This window comes from Symphodus melops (assembly GCF_947650265.1).
Source record: "Symphodus melops genome assembly, chromosome: 21".
NCBI classification, from domain to species: Eukaryota; Metazoa; Chordata; class Actinopteri; order Labriformes; family Labridae; genus Symphodus; species Symphodus melops.
This window is the reverse complement of record NC_136711.1, coordinates 17,397,808-17,423,065: the sequence shown is the minus strand read 5'-3', so window position 1 is coordinate 17,423,065 and position 25,258 is coordinate 17,397,808. Positions and strand designations below refer to the sequence as shown.

The window sequence follows — 25,258 nt, the reverse complement described above, 5'->3', positions numbered from 1 at the left end:
TCTTGAACACAGTCTTGTAAAATTACACATGAAGCTTTCATTATCAGTGCGAGGAAACGTGCGCAGATTCAAGAAGACAGAGAAAGAAAAAAAAACTATTAAACTCACGGGAATGTTCTGAAATGCTGCTGTTCTCAGCCAGCAGCAGAGAGTGAAAGTAGAAAATACAATGCAGTATTAATGGTGCAGCAACATGCACGTGTGTTATCATCTCAAGTTAAAACCTGTATAATTCATTTTGTCAGCTTATCAGGCTTGGCTCCATTAACCAGCCGTGCTATAAACACCCTGAGACAGTGGGGGCCGTGATGGATTACAGCATATTTCAAACTTAAATGAACATTCAACAATCCTGAGGCACTCTTTGCCCCCGAGCAGCTTCACTGTTTCCCTCCATCTGTTTTCCATTGACACGGTAAAGAGGTGCAGCACGAGCACTTGATATGTCTTGTGTTGCAGCTGAGCCGGTCAACGGGCGTGCAGCGGGGAGCTCCTGTAGGAACGAGGAGAGGGGGAGGAGGAGGAGGAGGAGTTAAGAAGTGTTCCCTCTTGAGTGACATTCACAGTCAAGACGAGGATGCAAATGTTCTGTTTTCTCTCCGAGTGTTCGTCCGTCCTCGAGGGGTGAACTCAGGCTCAGGTGGTTCCGTCGTGATCCAAAAGGTTTTAGGGCTCGATCTGAAGCTCGTGCAGTCGCACGTTGGCGTGCGCCTGGCCCAGACGATGAACCTCAAACTGCTCCTGCTGCTACGTCAGCGGAGAAAGTGTCAGATCACTAGCTTGTATGTTTTAGCCTCAACTTGACGAGAATACAGGAAGGATGTGTCGAGGAAGAAGAAGAGCTGGCTGAGGTGGTTTTACAGTAGTGTAAGTTGTCACTGCCATATTATAAATAAGAATACGTTTAACAACACAACACGTCCACGAGATAAAAAGCTGGTGTGTAAATGATCATGCGCATTGTCAAAACCCAAAAACTACACAACGTCCGCTTCAGTCTTCAGCCGTCTCTGGGTGTCACACCCACAGCACGAGCAGGAATATAAATGCACTGATTATAATAAATAGAAGTGAACTGCGAATCATACGCCGCAGTTTAAGTAACAACTTGACAGGTTGAAAGCCTGAGTCTGAGTCGTCTGGCGTACTTCTAAAAGCTCTGACTGTAAACCGCCTGGGATTTTCTAAAATAGAACGACTTCTGAAAAGGAGTCATTGTCCTGTTCAAAATGCACATAGAGGAGCCAAAATTAGTCAGGTGGCGTCTCAGCCAACGGAGCTGCAGTCGACGTGCTGGCAGATATTCTTTCTCCGAACTGCATGCTTGTATTTTCCTCTCAGACATTGTGGACTACCTCAGCAGAGAGCTGCAAGGATCACTTTCAGCTTTTCCTTCTCTAACAATGCTTTGTCTCAGGGCTGAGAGGCTGCTCAACATCACCTTCTATGAAATCCAATAGCTGTAACATCAAATGTTTGGCAGTTGACTTTAACCAGTTTTCTGGGCGCATAAAGTCCGAGCTGAACGAAAAAAGTTAACAAGATAGCAAAAGAAAAAAAAGAAAAATGAAAAAACTTCATGTGGGCAAAAAGCAGAGAGTTCATGTTTCGGCTAAAAATCAATCCAGCTTGTGACATTCATAATGCATTTAAGATATCAGAGCTGTGTTTAAAGAAAAGCATCCACACAGTGTGAGATGGAGAAAGGTTCCAATGGGTCAATAACAGACTTTAGTTTGAAGATAGAAGGGAGACACATGCTACATTAGCTCATAAGCCGCCGTCATTTTGCCAGAGGTTTGAATGAATGAGCGCTGCATGAAATGACAAATGACGCAGGGATTTACTTGACGCAGGGGACGATACGATTCACCGTGCCGATTTATTGATTGGTGCAAGCGACCCAGAGATTTTATTTTTAATGTTATCGTTTTGCTTTTGTCTTTTTCTGCCTCACTCCTTGCTTACTTTATTTCCCTGTCTGGAAAAACAAACGTCTTTTATTTTGAAAGGATGCATGGTGACGTCTTTGATCATGAAATGATGGCACAACCTGTGGCAAGAGTATGAAGAACGTCTGAGGAAACTTTTTATAAAAATATGGAATTTAGACTGAAACTAATCTCTGATACTTTGAAGATGTTTTTTTCATGTACATAAGGCCCTGAATCATATAGCTGGAAAACCATAGGGGATTTAAAACCCCCGGAGATTTTAAAGGAGGAAGTGAGACAGTGAGATACGAGAAGAAGGAGTGCAGAGAGGAGCCTGGGGATAAGAGTCAAGTGTCAGGCGGACAGCGGTATCTGCGAGTGTAAAAGTGATTACACTGTCTCCATCCTCTCTTCCTCTCTGTCTACCGCCTTTTCCTATTTCATCCTCACCCCCACTCTCCCCCCTCCCTCCCTCCCTCCCTCCATCTTTCTTTCTCCCAGGCTCAGAACACAAAGCGCCTGGCACCATCACGTCGCTTTCCCAATCTGGGTGCCAAGCCAGAGCAGAGCGCACCAGCGAGCACGCACCTCCTGCCACCACAGAAGAAGAAGAAGCAGCAGCGAGAGAGAGAGAGAGAGAGAGAGGGCAGAGATTAGCATGTGTGAATGCTCCCTCTTATCACTTCTTTTTTGACGTAAACTCATTACACACAGGCTCTAGGTTTTTTTTCTTCTTCTTCTGTAGATTGTAGCCGCAGAGACACACAGGCAGAGGAAGGTGAAGATTATCTTCCTTTCCTCACATCTACTGTAGCAGCTTTAAATATTTCATCGGATTCCTTTTTTTTTTTTTTTTTTGCTTCTCCTTAAACCTGCCGGAGAATAAATGATTCGCTAACAAGTTACCAAAATGATATATGCTCACAAGTGATGAGGCTGAATGCAGTCCAGGAAAAAGCAGGCAGGAAGGAGTCGAGGTTAAAGACATGGTTGGATGGGTGATTTCCATTTTGTGTCGCTTGCATTATGCATTAAATAAACAGCCCGGGGAAAATGGAACTCAGTGCAGATGGTTTCTGTTGAGGCGACGGCAGCATGCGCACAGAGCAGGTGATTTGAGGCGTGTGACATCACTCTGCTATCAGCAACAGTGATGTCACAAGTTTGCAGTGATTGTAAGCTGTGCCAGCGAGGTGGGAGACGCGTTCAACGCTCCAAGAGGAGGTGAAAGATGACCCCGCCGCAGAATGTCAGAGGGGCTGAGACGACACAGGAGGGCGAAACGCAGAGGCAGCGGTTGCCCGGGGCTGAGCTGTGACCCAGAATGCAACAGACCCACAGTGAGAAACCAGGAGGCCCTCCATCGCAGCGGAGCACAACAGGAAAACACCTCCTCTTCCTCCCCCAAAGTGCGGAGAGGTAACCCCATCCGGGAGGCTGGATTGATCATATGAAGTGGAACAGAGGAGCCGCTGACAACGTGCTAATGTTTTAGCCTGTCAGCTCGGTGTGAGCTGAGACGGATGGTTTTAGAAATGGAGCGTAATTACAGGGCAGAGTCTCTTTGTCGGGGTTAGGACAACGGTTAGAGTGTAGTGGAAGCTTCTTTTTTTTCTCCCTGCTTAAAAAAGGCGCTCGGCTGGAACCGGGAGCTGAGTGTTAGCAGGGAGAGAAGTGACACCAATACCAACCATGTGTCTTTTCAAAAGGACTGCAAACAGGAGATTCAGTTAGTTCACCATCTTTAAGTTTTGACTTTTTAAGCTCGCTTTAAGCTTTGTCTTGAAATCTTCAGGGTCTTAAATAAAATAAAATAAAACATGACCTTATAATTTGTGCTTTATGTGCAATGAGTAAATTTAAATAAATAAAAAAATCCAGTGTATAAGACGCACTTTTAATGCATATTTTTTTCTTTTCCATTTCTCACTTCATGAGCTCGACAAAAAAAAGATCTTGGGACAGAATGAACCAACACAGTCAGGACATACACTTTGTCAGCTATCCTTTTTTGTTCCTGCTGAAATAATACCATCTGAACAAGCTTCTGTAGATTGTAAATTAGATTTCCTTTAAAACAAAACCAAAAAAATCCTTTATTATCGAGTGACGCTGTAGAGACAGACAGAACCATGGTCTGCTTCTGATTTGAAACCACTCTTAATCACTTTGTTAAGGGGGGTGAAGAAGAACCATGACTCATCGCAAAAGTTTGAAGCCAGATATTTTTCCGACAGCAATGCCATTCAGATGAAGGGGAGAACTTTAACTGATTCTGAACATGAAGACGTCACCTCTTGTGTTCATAGCTGACTGAAGAAGTCGTACGCCCTGACAGATATAGTCCAGCAGTTATCTCTCCATGAGAGATGTTGGGACTACATGTAGGTCTGTGTTGTTTTCCCAATGTCCAATCAAAACGTTCCAATTCTCACTGGAAGCCAAAGCGACAACTGAGCCACCGGCACAGCGCGGTCCAAGTCGGAAGGTGCCATCGAGACAGTTAATGGGGTGCGGAGGGGGAAGGGGATCCAGGCTTGACGATTCCTGTTATCAATCAGAGGGATTTTTTTTTTTTCCTCCAATATTTCCCGTTGATGTAATCGTCCTAAAAACACATTAACATTGAGGGAGAACTCGGCGGAGAGATAACGGCTGGATATTTGCGCTGTTATTGAGTCAAACTCTGCCAGGCTTGAATGACGGATGTGCCGCACATACAGAGAGAGAGAGAGAGAGACACGAATAAATACGACCGCCCGAATCACAATTAGAAGACAAATAAATAGGGCGTAAAGACAATGATGAGGAGGGGCCGGGCGTGCGCGATCCTTCAAGAGAAAAAGAAGCAAAGCAAAACGAAATGCATATGAGTGCCATTCATATTCATGACAGTGTAATAGAGGCCATTATGAAGCACTTTCAATCACATTTGCATTTACATTACTGGGCTGTAATGGCAAAGTAAACCTACAGAGACAATAGTGTGGAAGTAAAAGCAAAATTGTGACTATCTCGGGACGTGTGAGCGACCTTTATTCTCATGTTTTATCTGCTCGGTGTAAGGTTTTCAGAGTTTCACGAGTTTAGAGTTCGGAGTGAGCCTTTCAGTGAAACCCCTCCAGTCGATTACATCTTTGTGTTTTAATGAAGTCTTTGTGTTCTTTAGACGTGCTATAGATGCATCAAGGACTTAGGCAGCTAGTCAGCTAAAGCTAGCATACGTTATGTTCACAAACATTGAGTTTGAGTCCGAGCCCTCACTGCATGTATCCCATAAGCGTTCAGTGTTTGCAGTTTTGTCAGTGTAAGCATGTAATATAATCAGGGAACGTGAACACGTGTGTCTCTCTGCATGTGCAAGTTTGTGCATTCACCTAGCAACGGCAAAGAGCGCTTTCTCAAAGCTACAACATGCATCCAAGAGTTCATCAGAGAGAGCTGGAAAACGACTGCCAGAAGTAAAAAGCTTTGTGGGCGAGGGGGGGAAATCCCTGCTGCTGGATTTACGCCCTGCCAGAGCCGACCTTGTTTGAAAAAGCCAGTTGGATACGAGAGAGAGAGAGAGAGAAGAAACGTAAGAGCGAAAAACAGGGCGGTGAAAGAGCATATTCACCGCTGCTGCTGCTGCTGGGCTGAGTGGAAAATAATATGATGTAATAAATGTGTATGTCAGACACAGACCTGCCCACGACAGCCTCACACTCAGCCTGTGCATGCATGTGTGAGTCTGTGTAAGTGCATTTAAATGTGTGTGTGTGTGTCCATTAGCATACGCCTAACATTTGAGCCAACAAAGCCCAGAATCCTGAGTGAGGAGGTCTACAGCTGAGGTGATAGTGGGGTGAACCCTCGACTATATATGAGCCTAATTACACACAGTTGTCTCCGAAGGGACATACATCAATGCTTGTGGTGAATCCTGAACGACAAAAATCAATACGGTTGCGTCTCAATGGCCATAATGAGAATCTGGTTCAAGGCAGAGGGGGTTTAAAGTCAGCCACGTATTTGCTGATTCAAGAGAAATATAGGCCGTTAAGGAGTGAAATGCATGTTGGATTAAAGTACCATGATTAAAAAAACAACAAGAAATCTGACATTTTGAATATGTCGACAGGTTTGCAATCAAAGGGAAATGAAAAGCAAGTCTCTTGTCCTTAAGGGTGCTCATTTAAATGTCTTGCTTTTATCTGTTTGGTTAAGGAAAGGTTATTAATGAGTGTGATACAAAGGCTGAGCCCGGAAGAGAGTCGACGTGTAGGAGCAACATGCAAACCTGTGGGGGCCCTGAACTCTCATTTGTGTTAATCAAACTTCTCTAAATTGTTTGTGTAATGAAATTATGGCTGCCAGGGAGGCCTGGGGGACATCAATTAAGCAGATAAGCAAATGAAAATAAATCACTCTTTATCGAAAAATGTGCGGCCGCCCGTCCGTGTGTCCGGTAAACACGGGGAAAAAAACAGGAAGTGATTTTGTTCAGAGATTCGAGGGTCTATAAATCGCAGTGACAAGCAATCAGGAGCAGCGCTCTGTTTGGAGATCTGTGGGAAACAGTGGGAGGACAGCAAACACATGACTTCCTCTTCACAGATAAAGACGGAGGGCAGGACATCGTTTTGATTTTCATCCAGAACTAATGACGCCGTGTCAGATTGATCATTCTTTTACTGACGTTTGAGACAGGTTTCGGTCGTCTTGATCTCGTGACATTGAATTCAAAATCTTGAGCATGATGTTGACAATTTCGATGAATTCTTGTAGTACGAGACTGTAACAGTCAATGTACAGTACAAGAGTATTGATGCAGCTACATGTGTGGTCCATTTCAAAGCAGAACGATCTTTCAGAAGCTGGTTTCCCTGACTGTACTTACAGATGAAGGTGGAGGAAAACTCCTATCTTGTAAGATTTTAAATACATTCATAACTTCCAAAAATCGATTTTTCTTTTGGCTAATCTGTCACTCCCTGCTAAGTGCTAAGCTAGCTCTTTAACTCAGTAGAAAAACAAATGGATGACACAGATGACTGGAGCAGATCCTGAAGCAGGGACTAAATCAAAAGGAGACCTTGAATCCATGGAGCGATGAATCCAGAATCGTTTTGAATGGAAAATCAATTCTGAAATGAATCATGAGACGGCCAGAGATTCTACCTACTAAAGCACTGTTTGTTTTCTCGCCGTAGCTTATAAGAGAATCAGCTACAAAAACATCAGAGTAGTAAAACTGCTAATATAGCTGAACTATAAAAATCCTGTACTCAGTCCTACCATTGACAATAAAATCCGTCCGACTGATGTGAAGTAATTTATCTCCACAGCCTTGATAATGTTGTCTTCAGGTCTTATCAGTGGACATCTTTGGACAGAGCGGTGCTGGTTGATTTATTAGGAGGATACAAAGAGTGATTTTGTTGTTGTTTTCGGTATAATAAGCTTTAAAACTGTTTGTTTTTTAATTCCTATGCTCATTTGTCAGTCTGTCATGTTTATCAGTTTGGGTACCTTTTGGTACATGCCGTCATATTTTTATTAAAAAAGTAATGTCTGGAGCCAAAGAGAGCTGTTGCTGTTTATACAGTGCAGTGAGCAGCATTTTAGCTAGGAACTCCAACCCAGGTTCATACAGTGCATCTCTCCCTGAAAGTGAGCAGTATGAAAAAAAGTGACACAAAATTGTACAACTTCCTGAACATGCTGGATACATGGGTTCGTGGTCTGTAGACTGGGTAGGGGGTCTTTGTGTGAGTGCCGCCTGGGACAGCCACAATGAGGCGAGGCGGCGCCGTTAATGGATGTGATCACAGCTTCCTGGTGAATAATGCAGCCCTGCTAATTGGCTGGATTAATAATTGATGGGGGCGTGTTTAGGGAGGTGGCTGCCGGAGCTGTAGTGGATAAAGAACAGACAAAGCGTCTTGTTAGAGAAGACTTTGAATGTTTTATCTCATGCATCTGTCCATGCTGGCGGTTGGCTTCTAAATAGACAGCTTCCTCCTCTTCGTGAAGATACGACAGAAGGGAAGGATGTGACATTGTAAGACCAAGATGTCAGAATAAACAATCGTACTGACAGCATAATGACATAATAAGCCCCGGCCCTGCCACATGTTTGACGGTTGAAATGACTTGGGTTAAATCCCACAGGCTCAGCAATGTTGTTCCACCCTCAGTCCAAAGTGGCCGTAGATGACCCAGAACTAGCCAGCTGCGAAAATAAAAACGACTGCAGTGTTACGGAAAGAAACGCAAGGTGCGATATATCAGAGCCGGTTTTTACTCTGGAGCCTGGTGATCCAAATCCAACTCAGTCCAACTCAAATGGGGGCAGGATGGGAAGAAATAAGTGTGGTGAAAGACGGGGACAAACAAAGGGCAAGAAAAATAGATTTTACTGTAAACTTGATTTATCTGCTGTTCTCGAGGTGTCCAGTTTCCAAAGGACGCATAAAACCAGCCCATAAAGAAGTCCTGTCCTCCTGTCGCCTCGGGTCAACACCTCTAAACCACTGTTGTGTTCTTACAGGAAACAATAGGATCAATATCTCGGGTATGTTCAAAGGATTTCTAACAATGAAAAATCTTTTATTATGGACTTTAATAGGTGTTGAGCACAAAAGAACAGAAACACAATGATGTGGTTGGATCACTGAAGCCAATAAAAAATCAACTGGTTTTTTTTGTTGTTGCTAAAAATCTGTGATCTTCCAGCACTCCCATTTCCCATGATATACCATTTTTAATCCATACAAAAACTAATTTATCAAGGCCAAGATATAGGCCCTGGTTTCGGTCATCATGCTAAGCTAACCAGGTCCTTGCTGTAGCTTAAAATTGTATAGCTATGACATATTAGATATGAGAGTGGTATGGATCTTTTCCGCTTCTTCCAGGATATGATTAGAAATAAGCATATTTCACCACGTATTCGTGTACAGGACATTTTCTTTGCAGATGATTACATAACTGTATTGTGAGAATGTCCACAGAAACAGCGGAGAAAAGCTTCTCTGAAATTTTGCATCTATAATTTCCCTGCCGTGATTCATCCCTGACTTCTCTCTTGCTGGTCCACACATGAAGAGAATGTGCTCCCCGTTCTTCTCATTAACATGCAAATCCTCATCTTTGGTAAAAAAAAAAAAAAAAAAAAGAAAAGATGGGGGGGGGGGGGGGGTGAGAGCTCCAGAGAACCGAGGATGTTCCCTTCCTACTTCTATTAACTGGACATGTTCCTGTGACAGCAATCTTCCTCCTGTCTAATGTACAGTCAGCCCCAGTTACAGTAGCAATTACTAGTGTTCAGGTTAAGATTAATTGAATTACTGGGTGGCTTCCTTGCACTTCTCTGTGGGCTTATCAATCACGGCCTGAGCTCTACACAGACCCTTTATCACCCTCTTCCATCTTTATGTAAAGAGACGCAGACTGTGCTGTTGCACTCCATCTATCAATAAATAAACTCATTTTCTAAAACATTCCTCTCTTTAATCAAGCAGCCTGGCATCCGGTGGTAGTTGGTAATAGATGTCAACCATCTATTCTGTGAATGAGTTTAATGTTCAAGGAAATTAAATAAAAAGAGCAGCATGGACAGCATGGATACAGTAGTCTTGTTGGTCTTTTCTATGAGATAAAAGGTAAACCTGCTCTCTATGAGTCCATAGAATATTTCTGATACATCTCACTTGATATTTTTTTAAAGAGAAATCCAGCTGAAGAGCGCTTTCAATGGCTCTTTTGTGCTGTGAAACCTTTCAAATTGAAACTACAATTGACTTTATTTAAAGCGAACAGCTGGATTTCAACTTGAGGAAACAGGTAGCGTTTCAAAAACCGCACATGCAATACATCTGCTGTGCTCCTGTTTGAATAAAATAGCTCTCAGGACAGATTAAATGCCACTCTGTCATTCTCCCTCTGTTCAACACCTCCATTATTAGCCATTTCACAAAATTGCTCAGGATTTCTGGTCATGGTCTTTTAGCGCTGCCAAACCCTAATCTTCAGCATGTTTCATTTCCCTCACTGCTACCGCCATCTTTGTTCTTAATCGAGCAGGAATACACAAAATATTCAGGATGTAGAAGTGCTGAAAGCTTGAAAATGACATCTGAGGGGAAAAACGTGTTGGCCTCCTTCGGTCTTGCCAAAAAAACGGCAATACCTTGTTTTCGATGGACTCCAATAGCCCCACACACACACACACACACACACACACACACACACACACACACACACACACACACACACACACACACACACACACACACACACACACACACACACACACACACACACACACACACACACACTTGTGACTCAAGCTTAGCTGCAGTTGGATTGAATGCAGTGCACAGAGACAGAGGTTGGGCAGTCAAATAGAGGTTGTGCCTGAGGTGCCGTCTGCCGTTGCCTCGGCCCATGTCTGTAGTTCAGACTCTGCCAACACGACTGGCACAGGCCAAGCCCCGATGGAGCAAGACAAAAAAGGACGTCTGGTGCCATCCTATCGCCACACAGGCAGCTGCAGATAGCACACATGGCAAGACTGTCAGAGTCCATGCCTTCAAGCAGAGGAGCAGAGAGGGAGACAACCCCGCGTTTGGCCTGTAGAAGCCTTAAAAACGACCCTTGAAAAGAGTTTCCTGCTGAGTGCAGGGAAGTGAAGTACTGGAAAGATGAAACTCCGTCTTCCTAGAGTTGTAAACACTTCATGTTTTTTTTTTAAATACATGAAAATGAAATACAGGAGAGAAATTAAATGAAGTAAGTGGCTCATGTATTTTAAAGAAAATACAAAAGTTGGAACGGAAAATGGAGGACCCAAGAGGAGAGGGCTTCCTTTTTCTTTTATTGGTTCCCAGGCTTTCCGTAGCTGTGGTCCTCCCATCTCTCTCTCTGTCTGTCTGTCTGCGTCTTTTTCTCTCCGCTGGAAAATATGGAGCGCTCCCTGTCCTGTGATAAAGCTGTTGCCTGTGAGATGGGAAAGAGAGATCCATCACGCTGAGGCGTTGGTTTACCCTGCCAATCCGCACCACTGAGGGGCTGTTACGCGTACATGCTCCGTCCATACATCATCTCCCAAGCCCTTCTCTACCCAAATAACATGGGTTTGGCTGCACGTTTCTCAAATCCTGGAGCACTCTGGCAAATCCTCTGAAAGTCTTGATATGCATGAATTCTGAAGGTGGTGTCTTGTGGTTTGTTTAGCCCACTTCTACGAAAGCGAGCTGGAAAAGTGTAGAATAAACCCCCTTTGGCTATCCAGTGCCAAATGATAGGGTTACAGTCTCTCTTTGTTTGTGGAAGGATAACACTAAACTTCCATCGACCTTGGGTTGCCAAGACGAAGAAAAAACGAAAACATTGAGAAATGCGTATAAATACAGTGCAAGGGAGAAAATTGCCAACGCAATTCTTTCTTTTTTCATTTCAGTCACATCGCTTGTGAAGCGCCTGGAGGCAGAACTGCTGTGTTGTCAGAAAACATTACCTGGCAGGTTTCCATGAAGTTCAAAGAAAAATAAATATCACTGACATTCACGGGCGATACTCGAAAACTATTGCACCAGAAACGGACTTCAGGTACATCAGCTGAAAAATGGAACATTAAAGGGCAGACGTGATACTGTGCGCCTTGAAAAGGTCAAACATCTCGACTTCAGAGAGGAGAACATGATAGAGACATTTACAATGCATGGACGCTCAACAGGGCTTAAAATAACATTCAGGCCTATGTCCCTTTGAAAAACCATGACAAAGACTCTTAATCCCAGCATGCCCTGCAGGTACCCCAAGAATGGAAAACCCCAACATTTAGAAATCTTCAGCTTTTTTTTATTACACAAAACATTTCTAAAGTGTCCCATACACCATCCAGTACCAGATCAGTAAATAGCAGCTGTGTATTGTACAAGCCTACTCTGACTCTGTTCTTTAGTCTCTGTCAAAGAGCCGCAGTGAGAGATGGATTTTAATGGCTTTAATTTACCGGGTTCTTATTTTGGTAAGGGGAGAAACACTTAAAAGAATCCAAACTAAGCTAAGTGTCACATTTTGAGGTTAGGAAAACAGGGATGGAGGACCCAATTGCAGAAACTAAAATTTATTTAACAAAAGGCAAAACGAAACTAAATCCAAAACGTCTCGAAACACGAGTGACAAAAAAACCACAAGAAAAACCAAAATCCAAAAACCACGAGGAAAACCCAGGGAGACAGGGAGAAGAAAATGACAGGCCACAATGACATACAAAAGACAATGATCCGACACGAGGGTAAGAACACACAGAGACTATATAGACAGGGGTAATCAGACACAGGTGAGACTAATCAGACAGGTGAGGACAATCAGGGTAATCAAGAGAGGAGGGAAACAGAGCAGAGAACACAAGACCAGAACACTGACAACTACAAAGTAAAACCAGATAATACAAAATAAAACAGGAAACACTAAAGACTAGACTTAAAACAGGAAATAAACTTTCAGGTAACATAGAAACACTTAAGACTAACGAAAACACAAGACTAAGAAACATTAAAACACATCAGGGAAACGAAACAGAACACTAAGAAAAACTTAAACAAGACGAAACACAGAGACAAAACCAAACCATGACACTAAGCACCTTGACTCAACATGCTAACAATATTAGCAAAGGTTTTCTTAGCAGCTCCTCCTGACATGTTTCGTGTGCCGAAGCCAGAGGCGCTGCTTGTCAACAGGCAAGGCCATGCAACTGCCTGGGGCCCCACGCCATGAGGGGGCCCCTTGAGGGCTGACAAACTTATACCAAAGCAGTGCTCCAAAATGTGCACATTTTGCAATGACAGTAGGAAACCTCCCTCAGTGCGCCCCATCTGACAGCACTCAGTGTCGTTAGCTTGCTACGAGTAGCGTGCGTTATTTCTGTGAAAACCAAAAGTCTGTCAGTGGAAGTCAACAAATCAAATTAAAGAGGAAATCGTCAGGACACTGGTAGACATGACGGTAATGAACGCTGGTCGGACGGCCCCCCAAAGGATTTTCTAAGTTTATGGCGTGACAAGAAAGCTATGAATTGAGGTTTACAAATGTTTTTTTTTCGAGATCTAAAACATGTATCAGATTGGTGATTGGTCTACTCTATGTTACTTGATTCTTTGTTTTATCCTGTATGAGAGGGAGGCATCTCTGATATCTTTATCAGAACATCTCCAGTATTTTCTTTTGCCAAGGACATAAAAAAAGCAACCTCAAGTTCTCCTTTAGCAACATGAATCCCTGAATAAATGCGTCATAAAGTAAAGGCTAATACCTCGTAAAAAAGAGCAACAGCTGCTAAGCTCAATGCGTCTTGGACACGATGAGGTCAAACAGGTTTCTGCCTGTAGTGTACACACAAACCCAAAAGTGAACAAACAACTGAATCCTAGAAACACTGTAACCTGATCTTTAAAGTTACAGTACCATCTGCTGGCATTGTGAACTCTGAGGGTGGCAACGTCTTTGGCAGCCCTGTGGGTGACCCCACTGACCGTGATCAATCATTCTCCCTTTCTGCACATGCTCATCAAAGCTCCTGGAGTTCCTGATCCTTGAGGCCTGGAATATTTGTATGAAGTAGACCTTTTAGCTTCTTCATTGCGACGTTTCAAGCAGTCAACAAACAGCTCTTTTTTTAGGTGTGTCAGGTGAATACATCAGGTGTGAGTGCCTGGTGGAGATCCAGGTGGTGTCTCCAGAGCACCCTGCACCTGCTCCCTGTCCTCACTCACCCATCGGGGGGCAGATTCCCAGGATGCCAGAGGGCAGCTGCAGACAGGCACTGCTTTGGATAGCCCCCTTTGCTTCTATCTGCCTCCCTTGCATGGGGCCTCCAAGGGTCAGCTGCTGAGGGTACGCAAAGATGTTGGTGGGGGTGGCAGAGGTCAAGGAGTTGGCAGGGAGTGGGGAGGGAGGGGGGGGGACTACAGCCATGGGTGGGTTGCATGCTTAGAGCAGGAGGTGAGGTTCCTGGTTTTACAATTATACTCCCTGATAATCACTTTCACAATCCAAAGGCAGCTCCGGGCTCATGCTCAGGATGGTGATCACGTTACGTCCGCTGTGTGTGTGTGTGTGTGTGTGTGTGTGTGCCCTCTACAACCCCGAACGTGACCCTTACACCCACCTCCGTCAGTCCTCTCAACTCCACCTGCCGTCCACAAGCATGTTTCCTAAGTGTGCGGATGTGGTTGAGCTCCGGAACAAAACAGACCCACTAAATAGTCCAATGAGTAAAAAGCCTCTATGAAAATGCATGTTTAGATAATCTACCATTCAATGAGTTATTACACCTACAAACAAGTAGACCTTCACTGGGAATCTCATCTCAGAAGAAAAAACTCTCACTCCGATGATTCACATATATGTTAGAAACTTAGCATCCACAGCCATATTTAGGGAGATTTAAGAATATTTCATGTCTGCTGTATTTTCCAATGAAGTATCAAAACAGGCTCAAACAACCAGGGGAGCAATCAAAGTGAAATCTGTTTTTAAAATCTCGTCAGTGCCTTGGAGAAATGTCGAAAACAAATGGCTCCTTTCAAAGTCTAACTGGAGACATTTTAGGGATTCACACGGGGAAAATTAAGCTTTTTTAAAGCAGCAACATATCATCCAAAAAAATCTATGGTTTCTTATACATAAGTTCAGTGAGGTGTTTTAGAGTTGTTATAGAATCTGTAGAAAAGTGAGCCGGGGGTAAAAACTGAACTACCATAAAATTAATAGTTAACGCTTTGGTCTTATTCACCGAAATTGGGAGGGCCAAAAAATAAGATGATTGCATAATTGTGTCCGTGCAAGGTAAAACAGCACACATGTAGTGGTCACAATCAAGTCAGAAAACAGCTGAATACTTTACTGAGTCTACCTTCAATGGAAAAAAAACAAACAAAAGCAAATTTACACTGACATGCCTGGCAGCAGCGAGCGCCAACATACACTGGAGGTGCTTACAGTTAGCATGCTCACTTAAATATGTCTAAACACACACACACACAGGAGTCACTGTTAAATCTGGCCTCTTATTGGTGTGTGTTTTTGCCACATGACTACATGGTGAACTGCTTCATGAACAGTGTACACATGCATGTACAGCTTTTTTTTTTCTTCTTTTCTTCCACTTCTGCAGCTCGCTCTGTTCTGACTTCACTGCCTCTCCCTTTTTAGAGTCGTGTCATGCTTTCCACCGCTCCTCACAGCCTCTTCACACTTCACACCCAACAGGAGCAAAAACACACAACCTCGAACCCTAACTCTCAAACTGTGCCACCAAATCAATAAACATCCATCTCTAAACACAGCCAACGCATCAGAGACTTACAACTCAGCCCCTCAGTGAAAACCTCCAGACTGTAACCAGCGGAGCGGGTGTGAAAAGAAACCCCTCTTGGTCGCCTGATGACGATCACAAATGCTAATTACTAATGAAGACAATATGGCATTCATTCATGTTATTGAATTAAGTGTTTTGAAGCTCCACTTGTCTTGCCCCCCCCCCCCGACAGCCGACAAACACAGATCAGATCCACTCCACCACGCTCTGACCCCAAGATCACTCTTCCATGATTCAGACTCCGTTCTTAATGCCCTTTGCAAAATGTCCTTTTAAATACGGCCAATTCTCTGACGAGGGGAAAACCCCATTTACATTTCAGATCTTTTCTTCTGTGCATATTCTTTTCATTTGCTTTTTTAAGTTCTGCAAACACAAAAAAACGCTGAAGGAAAATCTGAATTTACACCGATGGTTTTTTTTTTGTAATATAACCTCTCTGTTCCTTTTTTAATTTTCTAAATATTTTACGTTTTTTTTGGTTGTTTTTTTGGAGGTGTTTTTTTTGTTTGAGGTGGTTAAAGTGCTTCATGTAAATAGAACAGGAGCTGTGTATCCCTGTGTGTCCTCCGAATGCTTGTGTGGATAAATACGCATCAGTCGAGGTCGGTGGCACGTTGCCCTTGTGTTAACAGGTCAGACATGTTTTTATCAAGGATAATTAACCCATTAAGGGATCTGGTGAAGGCTAATCCAACCGGTCTCAACTTCAAACAGGAACCGCAGCGAGGTCTAGACAGGTGAAAGCCGGGCGTTCAGTAACCCAAGTAGCCCAAAAACATAATACGGCCCGCTCTGTAGCGCGGACCTCGCCTTTAGTCCACAGTGTTTGTGCTTGACCTCCTTGTTCCCTCTGAGTGTCCATTTCCACAACAAAAGCCTAATAGGTTGTATGTGATTATACGGCTACACCGCAGAGAAACGTGTAGTGAAATGTAACACTGACGGAGCGGGCGATTGGGTTCGGTGTTGGTTTCCTGTTTGACAAAAGCTCGAAAAGTCTTGAAGAACTAAAGTGCATAAAAAAAAAAAAAATTCAAAGAGCTACGATCATCCTGAACACCCTGAAAAACTCACTTAGATCCGAAAAAAAAAAAAAGATTTGAGTATGACAGATTTTGTACCCGACTGTTTGGACACATAAAAGTGAAGCTAAAAGTTTAAAGCTACCAATATTTCATGCCGAGACAGACGTGCTGTTAAAACAACAACTTTTATCCGTCTCAATAAATTACAGATTTTTTTTTTTGCGTCCCTGCTTTTGGGTGGCGTGCGACTTCAGGGGCCGGTTTGATGGAAATTCCCATAACGAGGAAGACAAGTATAATTCAGAGGAAAGCTGGGAGGAAGGCGGGTTTGGAGATGCTGCCACGTCACATTAAGAGCTTAGAGGTGTTACAGTTTGTTCCACACGTTCCCATAGGGACCGAGACGACAGATTCATGCTGAGGACGTGTACCGGCCTTGACAATGAACAAAGAGTCTCCAGAGACGGAAGCGTCAACGTTTTCAAGTCTTCACTGTTGTTAATGAACGGAATCCCATCATTTCAGATAATTAGATACAGGGATTAGTGACAGACAACGCGCCTTGTTTTCTACAATCACATTGTTTTTATTTTTTCTAGAAATATTTCAAAGGACGGTCGTTTTGCGTTTGAAACGCGTACGGGTGTGAAGCCGCTTCTCCGTCGATACACGAACAGAAACATTTTAACTTTTCACACTGGACCCGTTGAAGCATCAACACACTGTTTTGTTTTATTTTTTATTCCAAGGACAAAAGTTTTTTTTGTTTTTTTTTTGCTTCTTCTGGACAGATCTGGAAGTGTTTAGATTTTTTAGTATTGCAGAGAATTTTCAAACTGAAGCTTTCAAACCTGACCCTTTCTTTTGCAAACATGCAGATAGTCTTGTAGTTTCTGAATTTCGAAGGACTGCAAATGTTTATTTTCAAGCGTTTACGGGACATGTTTGTTTGGATTTAAGTTTGCTCCTTTACTTTACAAATTCACTTTAAACCTGGTTTCCCTCTTTTCTATAAATTTCAAGAAACATTTTAACATTTAAAATTAGGAAAGAAATCCAATTGTACATGGACACATTAAAAACATAAACTCGGTGTGCTTTAAAAGCATGTGCAGAGCTTTGATTTGAATGACACTTTAAAACCTGAAACGATTGTTTTATGTTGAAGTCATGTTGACTTTAAACCTTGTTTTCAGACACACCTGCAGTTTTTATTAATACATTAGTTTGTCTCTATTGATGTACTTCTAGTGTTTGGAATTTATTCCTCTACTTCAACACATGAGATTTCCTTCCTGCTGTTGTTTTCTACAAACATAAAGATTGAGATTGTATTCTAGTGTTCCTCATCTTAAGAACATTATTATTGATGTTCCTTTATGATGCAGACATGTCGAGGCCTGTCGGGAGTTTGTTTCTCAAAATATCATTTCTTAAAAGCATACCTAACAGCGTCTCGGAGGAAGTACAGCTTGTGGTCATTTTGTTCAATTTCAGATGCAATCGGGCTGATTTCCGTGTTTCAACCAGCGATGTGACCAACAACTTCGGATAAATGCGACTCAATCAAAAGCTTCCGCAGAAAACCATCACAGAGAAAACTCTCAGGCTGTTGTTGAGGAGAGCGGACAAGATGAACTCCTACAAAGTGGGCCACGCTGTTGTAACAGTTATTTATTCCTCTTTTCATTTCAAGGGTCCTTGTGTTCTTTAAATGGACAGCATTAAGAGGAACCGGCACTAAAAGGTCCGTCCTTGGAGGCACGGTCCAAATTCCAGAGAATCTTGGCAACTCCTTGGGATGGATGGGACCCTCTTGGATATAAAACCCCACAATGGATGAATAGGTAAACAGAAGGGTGTGAAAGAGTGATGGGGAAAAGAGAGTGTTCACTCTCAGAGAGGCACAAAGAGGGAGGTGTGTGAGTGGGAGATGGTACAGAGCCAGAGTGTTTTGTGGGGGGAGGGGGGGAGGGGAAGGCGAGAAGGGCACGGAGGGAATAGTCGGATAGGGAGAGTAAAAGTTTTGTCTCCAAGCTTTTAGAGGGTGCTGTGTGTAGTGTTAACTCAATCAAAAGGTGAATTATACCTCCAGAGACACTCAGGTAACCTTTCATTATGGCCCTAATCCTTCTTAATAACAGAGCTGCGATGTCGGCAATGCCCCATTAGACAGAGAACCACTGAGAGGGAGAGCCATTATTCCCCACGGGCCTGTGGAAATGTGAACACACAACACTCACACACACACATACACACACTCGCTGTGACAGATGATGTCAATCACAAAATTCAACTTGAGCGAGGAAAAGCAGCGCAAACCTCCTCCATAAGGAGAGGCTGCAATGAGGGAGAGTCAGCGTTCATGTGGCAGTGTTTCTGAAGTTTGTCTCGTGTCAGGAAGGATTCAAAAGTGAATCTGTGAAAAAACTTTCAGTCTAAGAGATCATGTAAAAAGAAAAATGTTCAAAGAAGGGGAATATTTTCGTGGTAATATCCAAAGTTGGGTGTATTATGTTAACTTCCCGCAGTGCCGTTAAATCGTTTGAAAGAGGAAAACTTGTGACTTTTGTTTTGTGGTAAAAGCAGAGCTTGTATAAATGAAGAGTGAACTTTTTCATTTGTCAGCACATGGACCAAAAAAAAAGCTCAATTGAGATTTCTGTAACTTTCAAAAATCTATCTCAATTTTATTTTGAAATTATTGGAAAACTAAACATATTCCTCATTATATTTACATGAAATTAAGTGTGTTCAGAGGCTTAATTTGACAAAAAAAATCTCATAAAAACCTAAAGTTTAAATGAAAGTGACAATGTGTGTTTACTAAATGCTCAGACCTCACAGTAATCTGCAGAATTGTAAACCCACTAGAACTAAATATAATTACATTTTATGAATGTTGAGCTTAATCCCTGTCTTATTAACCAGCAAAATCAAGCTGTAAATGTATTCCACGATTGCCCAGACGAGAGTAACAAAGGTGCAGTCAACCCTAAAATGTGCAACAAAATGAGCAGCCTGATAACATCTAATGAAGTCAGGCTTAATGTGGCGTAATAAATCAACAGGCTGTCCACGGTGTTTCTTCATCCAACAGCAATTAAACCAGCTCGGTAAAAGCTAAGATGTTGAGTACAGATTTCTGGGTTATGCACACTAATCTTTCTCAGTGATGTCGCAGCAGGTGGAATAAAAGTTGAGTAAACACGATGTATCATGGTGGCATTTAAGATGATAGTTTCCAGAGGGGTGTTAATAAACCATCTTTACATATTTTTGCAGTAAAGTAAGGCAGTATTTAATCAATTTTCCGCATTTGTGTGTCAAAAAAAAGGCGTTGTAACTCCTTAATTTACCTGTACCACTCCAGTCCGTTGTCATAGTTTCGGTCGAAGAAGTGCGGCTCCGCTCCCACAGCTCTGATGTCCGGATGAACCCGGAGAAACTCCAGCAGGGCCCGGGTCCCTCCTTTCTTCACCCCGATGATGAGAGCCTGGGGCAGCTTCTTGCTCCCTTCCCCGAGCGGACTGAGTTTACCTGCGAACCTGGGCGACACTTTCCTGGAGGCAACTAAATCCGGAGGCGGCAACATCAAAGACTCTTCGGGCCGCTCGAGCGTCTGCTCCGCGCGCTCATCCGCCAGGACGCGCGAGGAGCGCCTAGAAGCATCGAAGCCCGCCAGCTCGGACCCGGCTGTCCATTCATAGACCAGTCTTTTACTCCTAATCGACCCTAAGTCCTCATTATCCCCCTCGACCCGGCTGGAGGACGCTTTCACCGGCGAGGAGGTGCTGCAGCGCTCCGTGAGGCAGTGCAGGAGGAAAAGGGAGGTGAGGAGGGAGCACAGCATGACCGCCGCTCTCCTGAAGATGCCTCGGGACGGGGGGTCCAGTTTACTGATGCGGCTAAAAGCCATACCGGTCCATGGGTGGTCGGTGCAGGAGCCACAGCCATGCTAGGCACACATTACCCAGACTTCTTGCCATTAAAAAACGACAATTGAGTCTTCTTCCACAGTGTGCTTCTGTGGATGATAACACCTGTCTTCCACCTCCAAAAAAAAGTGCCAAATGATACCTGCTACACTCAGGTAAGCTATGGACGTCCAAAGTCACCTGAAACAGTAAAAAACAAAAGCCCACAGTGTCCACCGATGTTTGTTTGCCACAGGTAATAAGGACTCCTCTGTCCTTCCTCAGTGTAGGATGCCACCGCGAGCCCTGATCTACCAGCCGCACGTGTATAGAGTTGTAAACTTGTCTCGCACGTCAGGTTGTTTGACAGACATCTCCCTGACCAATGTGATGAGGAGAGCGCAAGACAAGAGCCAATCAAAAGCCAGGTGGGCGGGACACTGAGACAGAACATCCCAGCAAAATGACAGCGATTCACTTGCTGTGTACTAAATGTTTTCACTGTATGTGATTGTAATGTAATTATTTACAGAGCTATCTAAGCCAAAATGAAACAATCACTTTAATTTATTTTACTCCGCTTTTTAACCTCTTCTTTTTTTCTTCAAAACACATTTTTTCCATGTGCTCAATCACAAAAAACGTCTATATATTTACAGTGGAAAACGTTTTGCAATGACAAACAAAAAACAAAAAATGCACTTAGTGGCATTTCAAAAGATATGTACACAATATAAAGAAAATATATCCTAATTGGCATAACTCAAGTCAAATCAATTCAACTTTATTTATAAAGCACTAAAAACACCTTTACATAAATTAAAAGAAAATTAAAATCCTGATTTGAAAATGTATTGTTTAGAAATATGTTTATTAATGTCGAGAATAAAGGTAGATAATTAAAATACATTTCTAGGCAAAGTACAAACCCTTCAAGACTCTACTCACCTTCAGTTTCAAAGTGTTTTTACCTTGTTTTGCACATCGCTAAATAAAAGGCAGAAACTGTTGTCAGTCTCTGGAGTAATTCTAAATAAATATACATCTTATTCAAGTTTTTGAACCTTATTAGCACATTTTAAAAAGTTAGAAACCTTCGTTGGGTCTTGGAGACTATTTCTCCCTGTCAGCGAGCACATGCAGCTGAAGTCAGGCCACCAAAGAAGACGGCCTCTACCCTGAACTCTTACTTTATGACACGCAGAAGAACAAAAGAAGCCAAATAATGATAAGGGGGCGCATTATTTCTTTACAAGTGAACAAGAACACAACCAAATGTTTCACATCTGCTCCAGCCTTTTTGGGGTTATTAGCATGAGAATGTGAAAGCAGTGCTTCAATGCTGCACAGCTCACTGCTCCAGAAAGAAGACGGGAGACCTCGACACTGAGCTGAATCGCCGATGCCAGATGTCCCCCATGTTGTCGAAACAATACTGAAGGGGTGTCCCACATTTAACAAATCACACCCCGTGTCTGTTCTCTGTCTCTTTGACGGTGCGGAGCCGCTCAGCACAGATGACACCCAGCATTCCCTCACAGAGGTCGCATGTCTCCACAGCCTGCCTCATCCGGGGCACACACTGGCAGCATAATGAAGCTTAAAACGGATGGTAATTAAACCCTGAGAATTTCAAGTCCTTGTTTTAGATTATACAAAAGTTACATTTCACAAATAAAGGTTCACAACCTGTTAGTAGGGACCCCTTGAATAGGTCACAGCATAACCCCTCCCCGAGGTCATACGTGATTAATGAGAAAGGAAAGAATCCAAATCAAGTTTTTCCCACACAAACTAGTGTTTCTATAGTTCTGACTTCTTCTTGTTTCTTGGTGAAATAATCATACTGATGAGTACAACACAACTCAGTGGTGTTAATGTAATTCTTAACTCAAGTTAAAGTTGTGATGATACACTACGAAGACGAGTCAAATTTAAAAAAGATCAAAACTTACCAGTGAAAGTTTTAATTTTTAATGTGTTCATTAAAAATATTCATTATACGGAGACACAAACAAAAGAAAAAACAATCAGAATGAATCAATATGTAATTTTTAATTTTTTTAAATGATAGAAGTGTTTTTGAGCTGTAGCATTGAGTAAAACTCTCGGTGGAGGCCGTCAGACTGAAGGCTCTGCCCCGGAAAGTCCGCAGATTGGTGTGGGGAGTGGAGAGGAAAGACTAGTCTCCGAGGACCGGAGGCTCAGGGGCCGTGTGTTGGCGTGAAGGAGGTCTGAGAGGTACTGGGTGGCAATGCTGTGCTGAGACCAGTACTCCTTTTCATGTTAAAATCCTGCATTAAGGCATTCTCGTACTGCAAGGAATGAAGAAAGAATGCAGATTCTTCTCTTCATTATAAAACACATTTAACAATATTAAACTACCCAAAGTCCTTTACAAGTAAAAGTCAAGTATTTGAAATGTTTAAGGTAAAGATAAAAGTTATTAGTAACCCGAAAAAAAAATCATTAAAAAAAAACACAAAAAAAAATAAGTTGGATTTACTTCTGATCACACTCACATTTAGAAAAACACATTTAAATCAGCAAGAAAGTGAAATAAATGTAACTGAGTACATTGAAGGGAGCAGAATTATAACTAACATGAAATGGAAAATGTAATAGAGTCTTAAAAGTGGACTACAGCACTTGAGCTAATGCATTAAGTCGTTTTCCAGAACTGATTATAACACTCAAGGCCTCGAAATGATTCACACACAACAACAAAAAAGTCTCATGGACACTTCACATCTTCAGAACGACGTCAGGCTCCCGATCAGACCATCGATTAGTCTAATGGCTCTGTCGTCATCCGTGGCGTCTGGTACTCTGGGGCGTGCCTGTGTGCAACGTGCCCATTTTCAGTCCGGTTTCATGTTTGTGCAGCGACACACAAAAAAACAGCATTTAGTGTGTAATTACACACCCAGACATTGGTGCTTTTAGAAAAATGTGCAAGCAGTCTAGAAGGCATGTAAAAACGCAATTCTGCTTTCATCTTTGTCGTTTATCCAAATTGCAGCACTATGGTTACTCTGACGCAGCCTGTAAGGAATCTTGGATACAAAGTTGGGGTTTTTTAGTTAAATTTAAGCAGTTTATTATGCTTTGAATACAATCGTGCATTCACTTTGCATATTGAATAAATTCTCAGGGCATGTCATGGGAAAGCAAACGTGCCAAGGCAAAAAAATAAATAAATAAAAAAGGCTGCATAATCTGAACGTGATTGTTGTTTCGTAGAAACGTATAGAAACCATACCTAGACATGTGCATGAGCTCTCTCAAATGCACCATCGACAGTGAGAATGTAGTCATGCATAAAAATGTTTCCATTGCAGTGCTGGCCAAGTAGTTAGACTGTGCGTCTCAGCCGTGCACATAATCTCCAGACAGGTTTATGAACTGAGGTTTGGGAGTTGTCAGTAAGGAGGAGACATCTTTACTGCCAATACTACGGCTTCACGTTTCTCCAACCTGCACGGCGTGGTGATAAAATTCTTTTTTTTTTTTTTTTGCACAATTTTTATTTTTAGCCATGCATAGCCAGTCTGTTTTGATGGCATATAAATGTAATAACTTGCTGAAATGTATGCTGGATATTGAAATGTTGCCCAAAAAAAAAGGGTACAATGCTCCGTGAGGCAAATATGGCAGGAAACAGATGCAACCAGTAAAAAAAAACAAGATTTGCACGTGGAACTGTGTGGATGATTTACGACAGGTTCCATACCTGAAATAAGATCAGCGTCACAAATTTCCACACAAGCCGAGCAGCTCTTTGGCAGCAGAGGTTCTTCTCTTAAACCTGTCTAATTTTGAGAATAATTGGAATGGGATTGCCCGATCAGGGGCTGAATTACGTATATCAGAATGAACTTCACAACACTAATACAATAATCCAATTTGTACCGGCCAAAAGGCGAACATAGGCCAATACATCAAACCTACTTTAAGTAGGAAAAAAACCCAACAATAAATAAAAGACTGTATCCCTTTCTCTGCACACAACTTGTATATACCATTTCATAGGATGGTTTCAAACTCTGTGTTTACACATGTGTTTATGGTGTGAGAGCAATGACTCAGACTTTTACCGAAACAGGTTTTTTTTTTTTTTTTCACTGTGAGAGGAACTGTACTCGTTCTATATACACAGCTGTTAGCCATCCATCCGTCAAGTTTGGGTTCTTCTGCCTCATTGCACGTCCGCACGCCGAACAGGAAGGGGTTTCTATTGAGCACGAACAGCCCCCCAAAAAATGGTGCTCTTAATCAGATGGGGGCCGTGTCTGTAAATAGACTCAAAAATGTCAACACAGGACTCATTTAAATCAAGCACAAAGGCAGTTACACTCGATTTAACAAAGCTGTTGTCTGAAGACTTGTGTTTGCTGAGGTTTGACCCAAGCACAGGAGGAGTTTCTTCGAGTCTTGTGTGCAGGGCGGGCCTTGTTATTCAGCTCCTAAAAAGTTTGAACATGTATCAATGTTTTCAAGGTTAATGCACAATCTTATATCTATCAAAACAATCCTTCTGATGTAATTGTAAAAAAACAAACTATACATAATTTATAGATAAATCCAGGTGAGTACATTCCAGATAAAACAACCCTCTCCTTTGGTGTGTGTGTGTGTGTGAAATTCGGGCTTTGTGCAGCTTGTGTCACATTCCTTCCAGCGAGAGGCAGCAGGATCCAGCCGATGATGACAGAGACAGACAGGATGCAGGGGGGTGGGGGTATTGTTTGAGCTGCTCTCTGCAGGACAGTCATCAGGTTTAAGACAAGCTTGTGTGGTTCATATGTGATATGTCTGGTTATGTTGCATCTCAAACAGGGGAGAAACAACCAATGATCAATTCTTCTTTTTTTTCAAATGTTTGCTAAATCCTAATTGGTGCTCTGAACTTTGAAGGAGCAAACTGAGCAAGGTCAAAAACACATGTGCAGAGGTCATTCAAACTCAGCACAATGTAATCTCATATAACAGTTTGGATGATACCTT

The 25,258-nt window shown here is 42.6% G+C and overlaps 1 protein-coding gene and 1 long non-coding RNA gene across 2 annotated transcripts in view; one reads left to right on the top strand and one right to left on the bottom strand.

Annotated features, from left to right (window-relative positions):
* LOC306842380 (heparan sulfate glucosamine 3-O-sulfotransferase 3A1-like) overlaps window positions 1-20,564 on the bottom strand; it is a 31,551-nt gene extending 10,987 nt beyond the window's left edge. Inside the window, exon 1 of the mRNA XM_079372586.1 lies at window positions 19,694-20,564. Within this exon, the coding sequence (XP_079228712.1) occupies window positions 19,694-20,253 (560 nt within the window). The 5' untranslated portion in view covers window positions 20,254-20,564. The remainder of the gene's footprint in view (window positions 1-19,693) is intronic.
* On the top strand, window positions 20,358-20,826 carry LOC306842381. The gene is made up of 2 exons (XR_013781730.1): window positions 20,358-20,427; window positions 20,508-20,826. It is a non-coding gene; the product is annotated as an uncharacterized lncRNA (long non-coding RNA).
* Window positions 20,827-25,258: the final 4,432 nt, after the last annotated feature.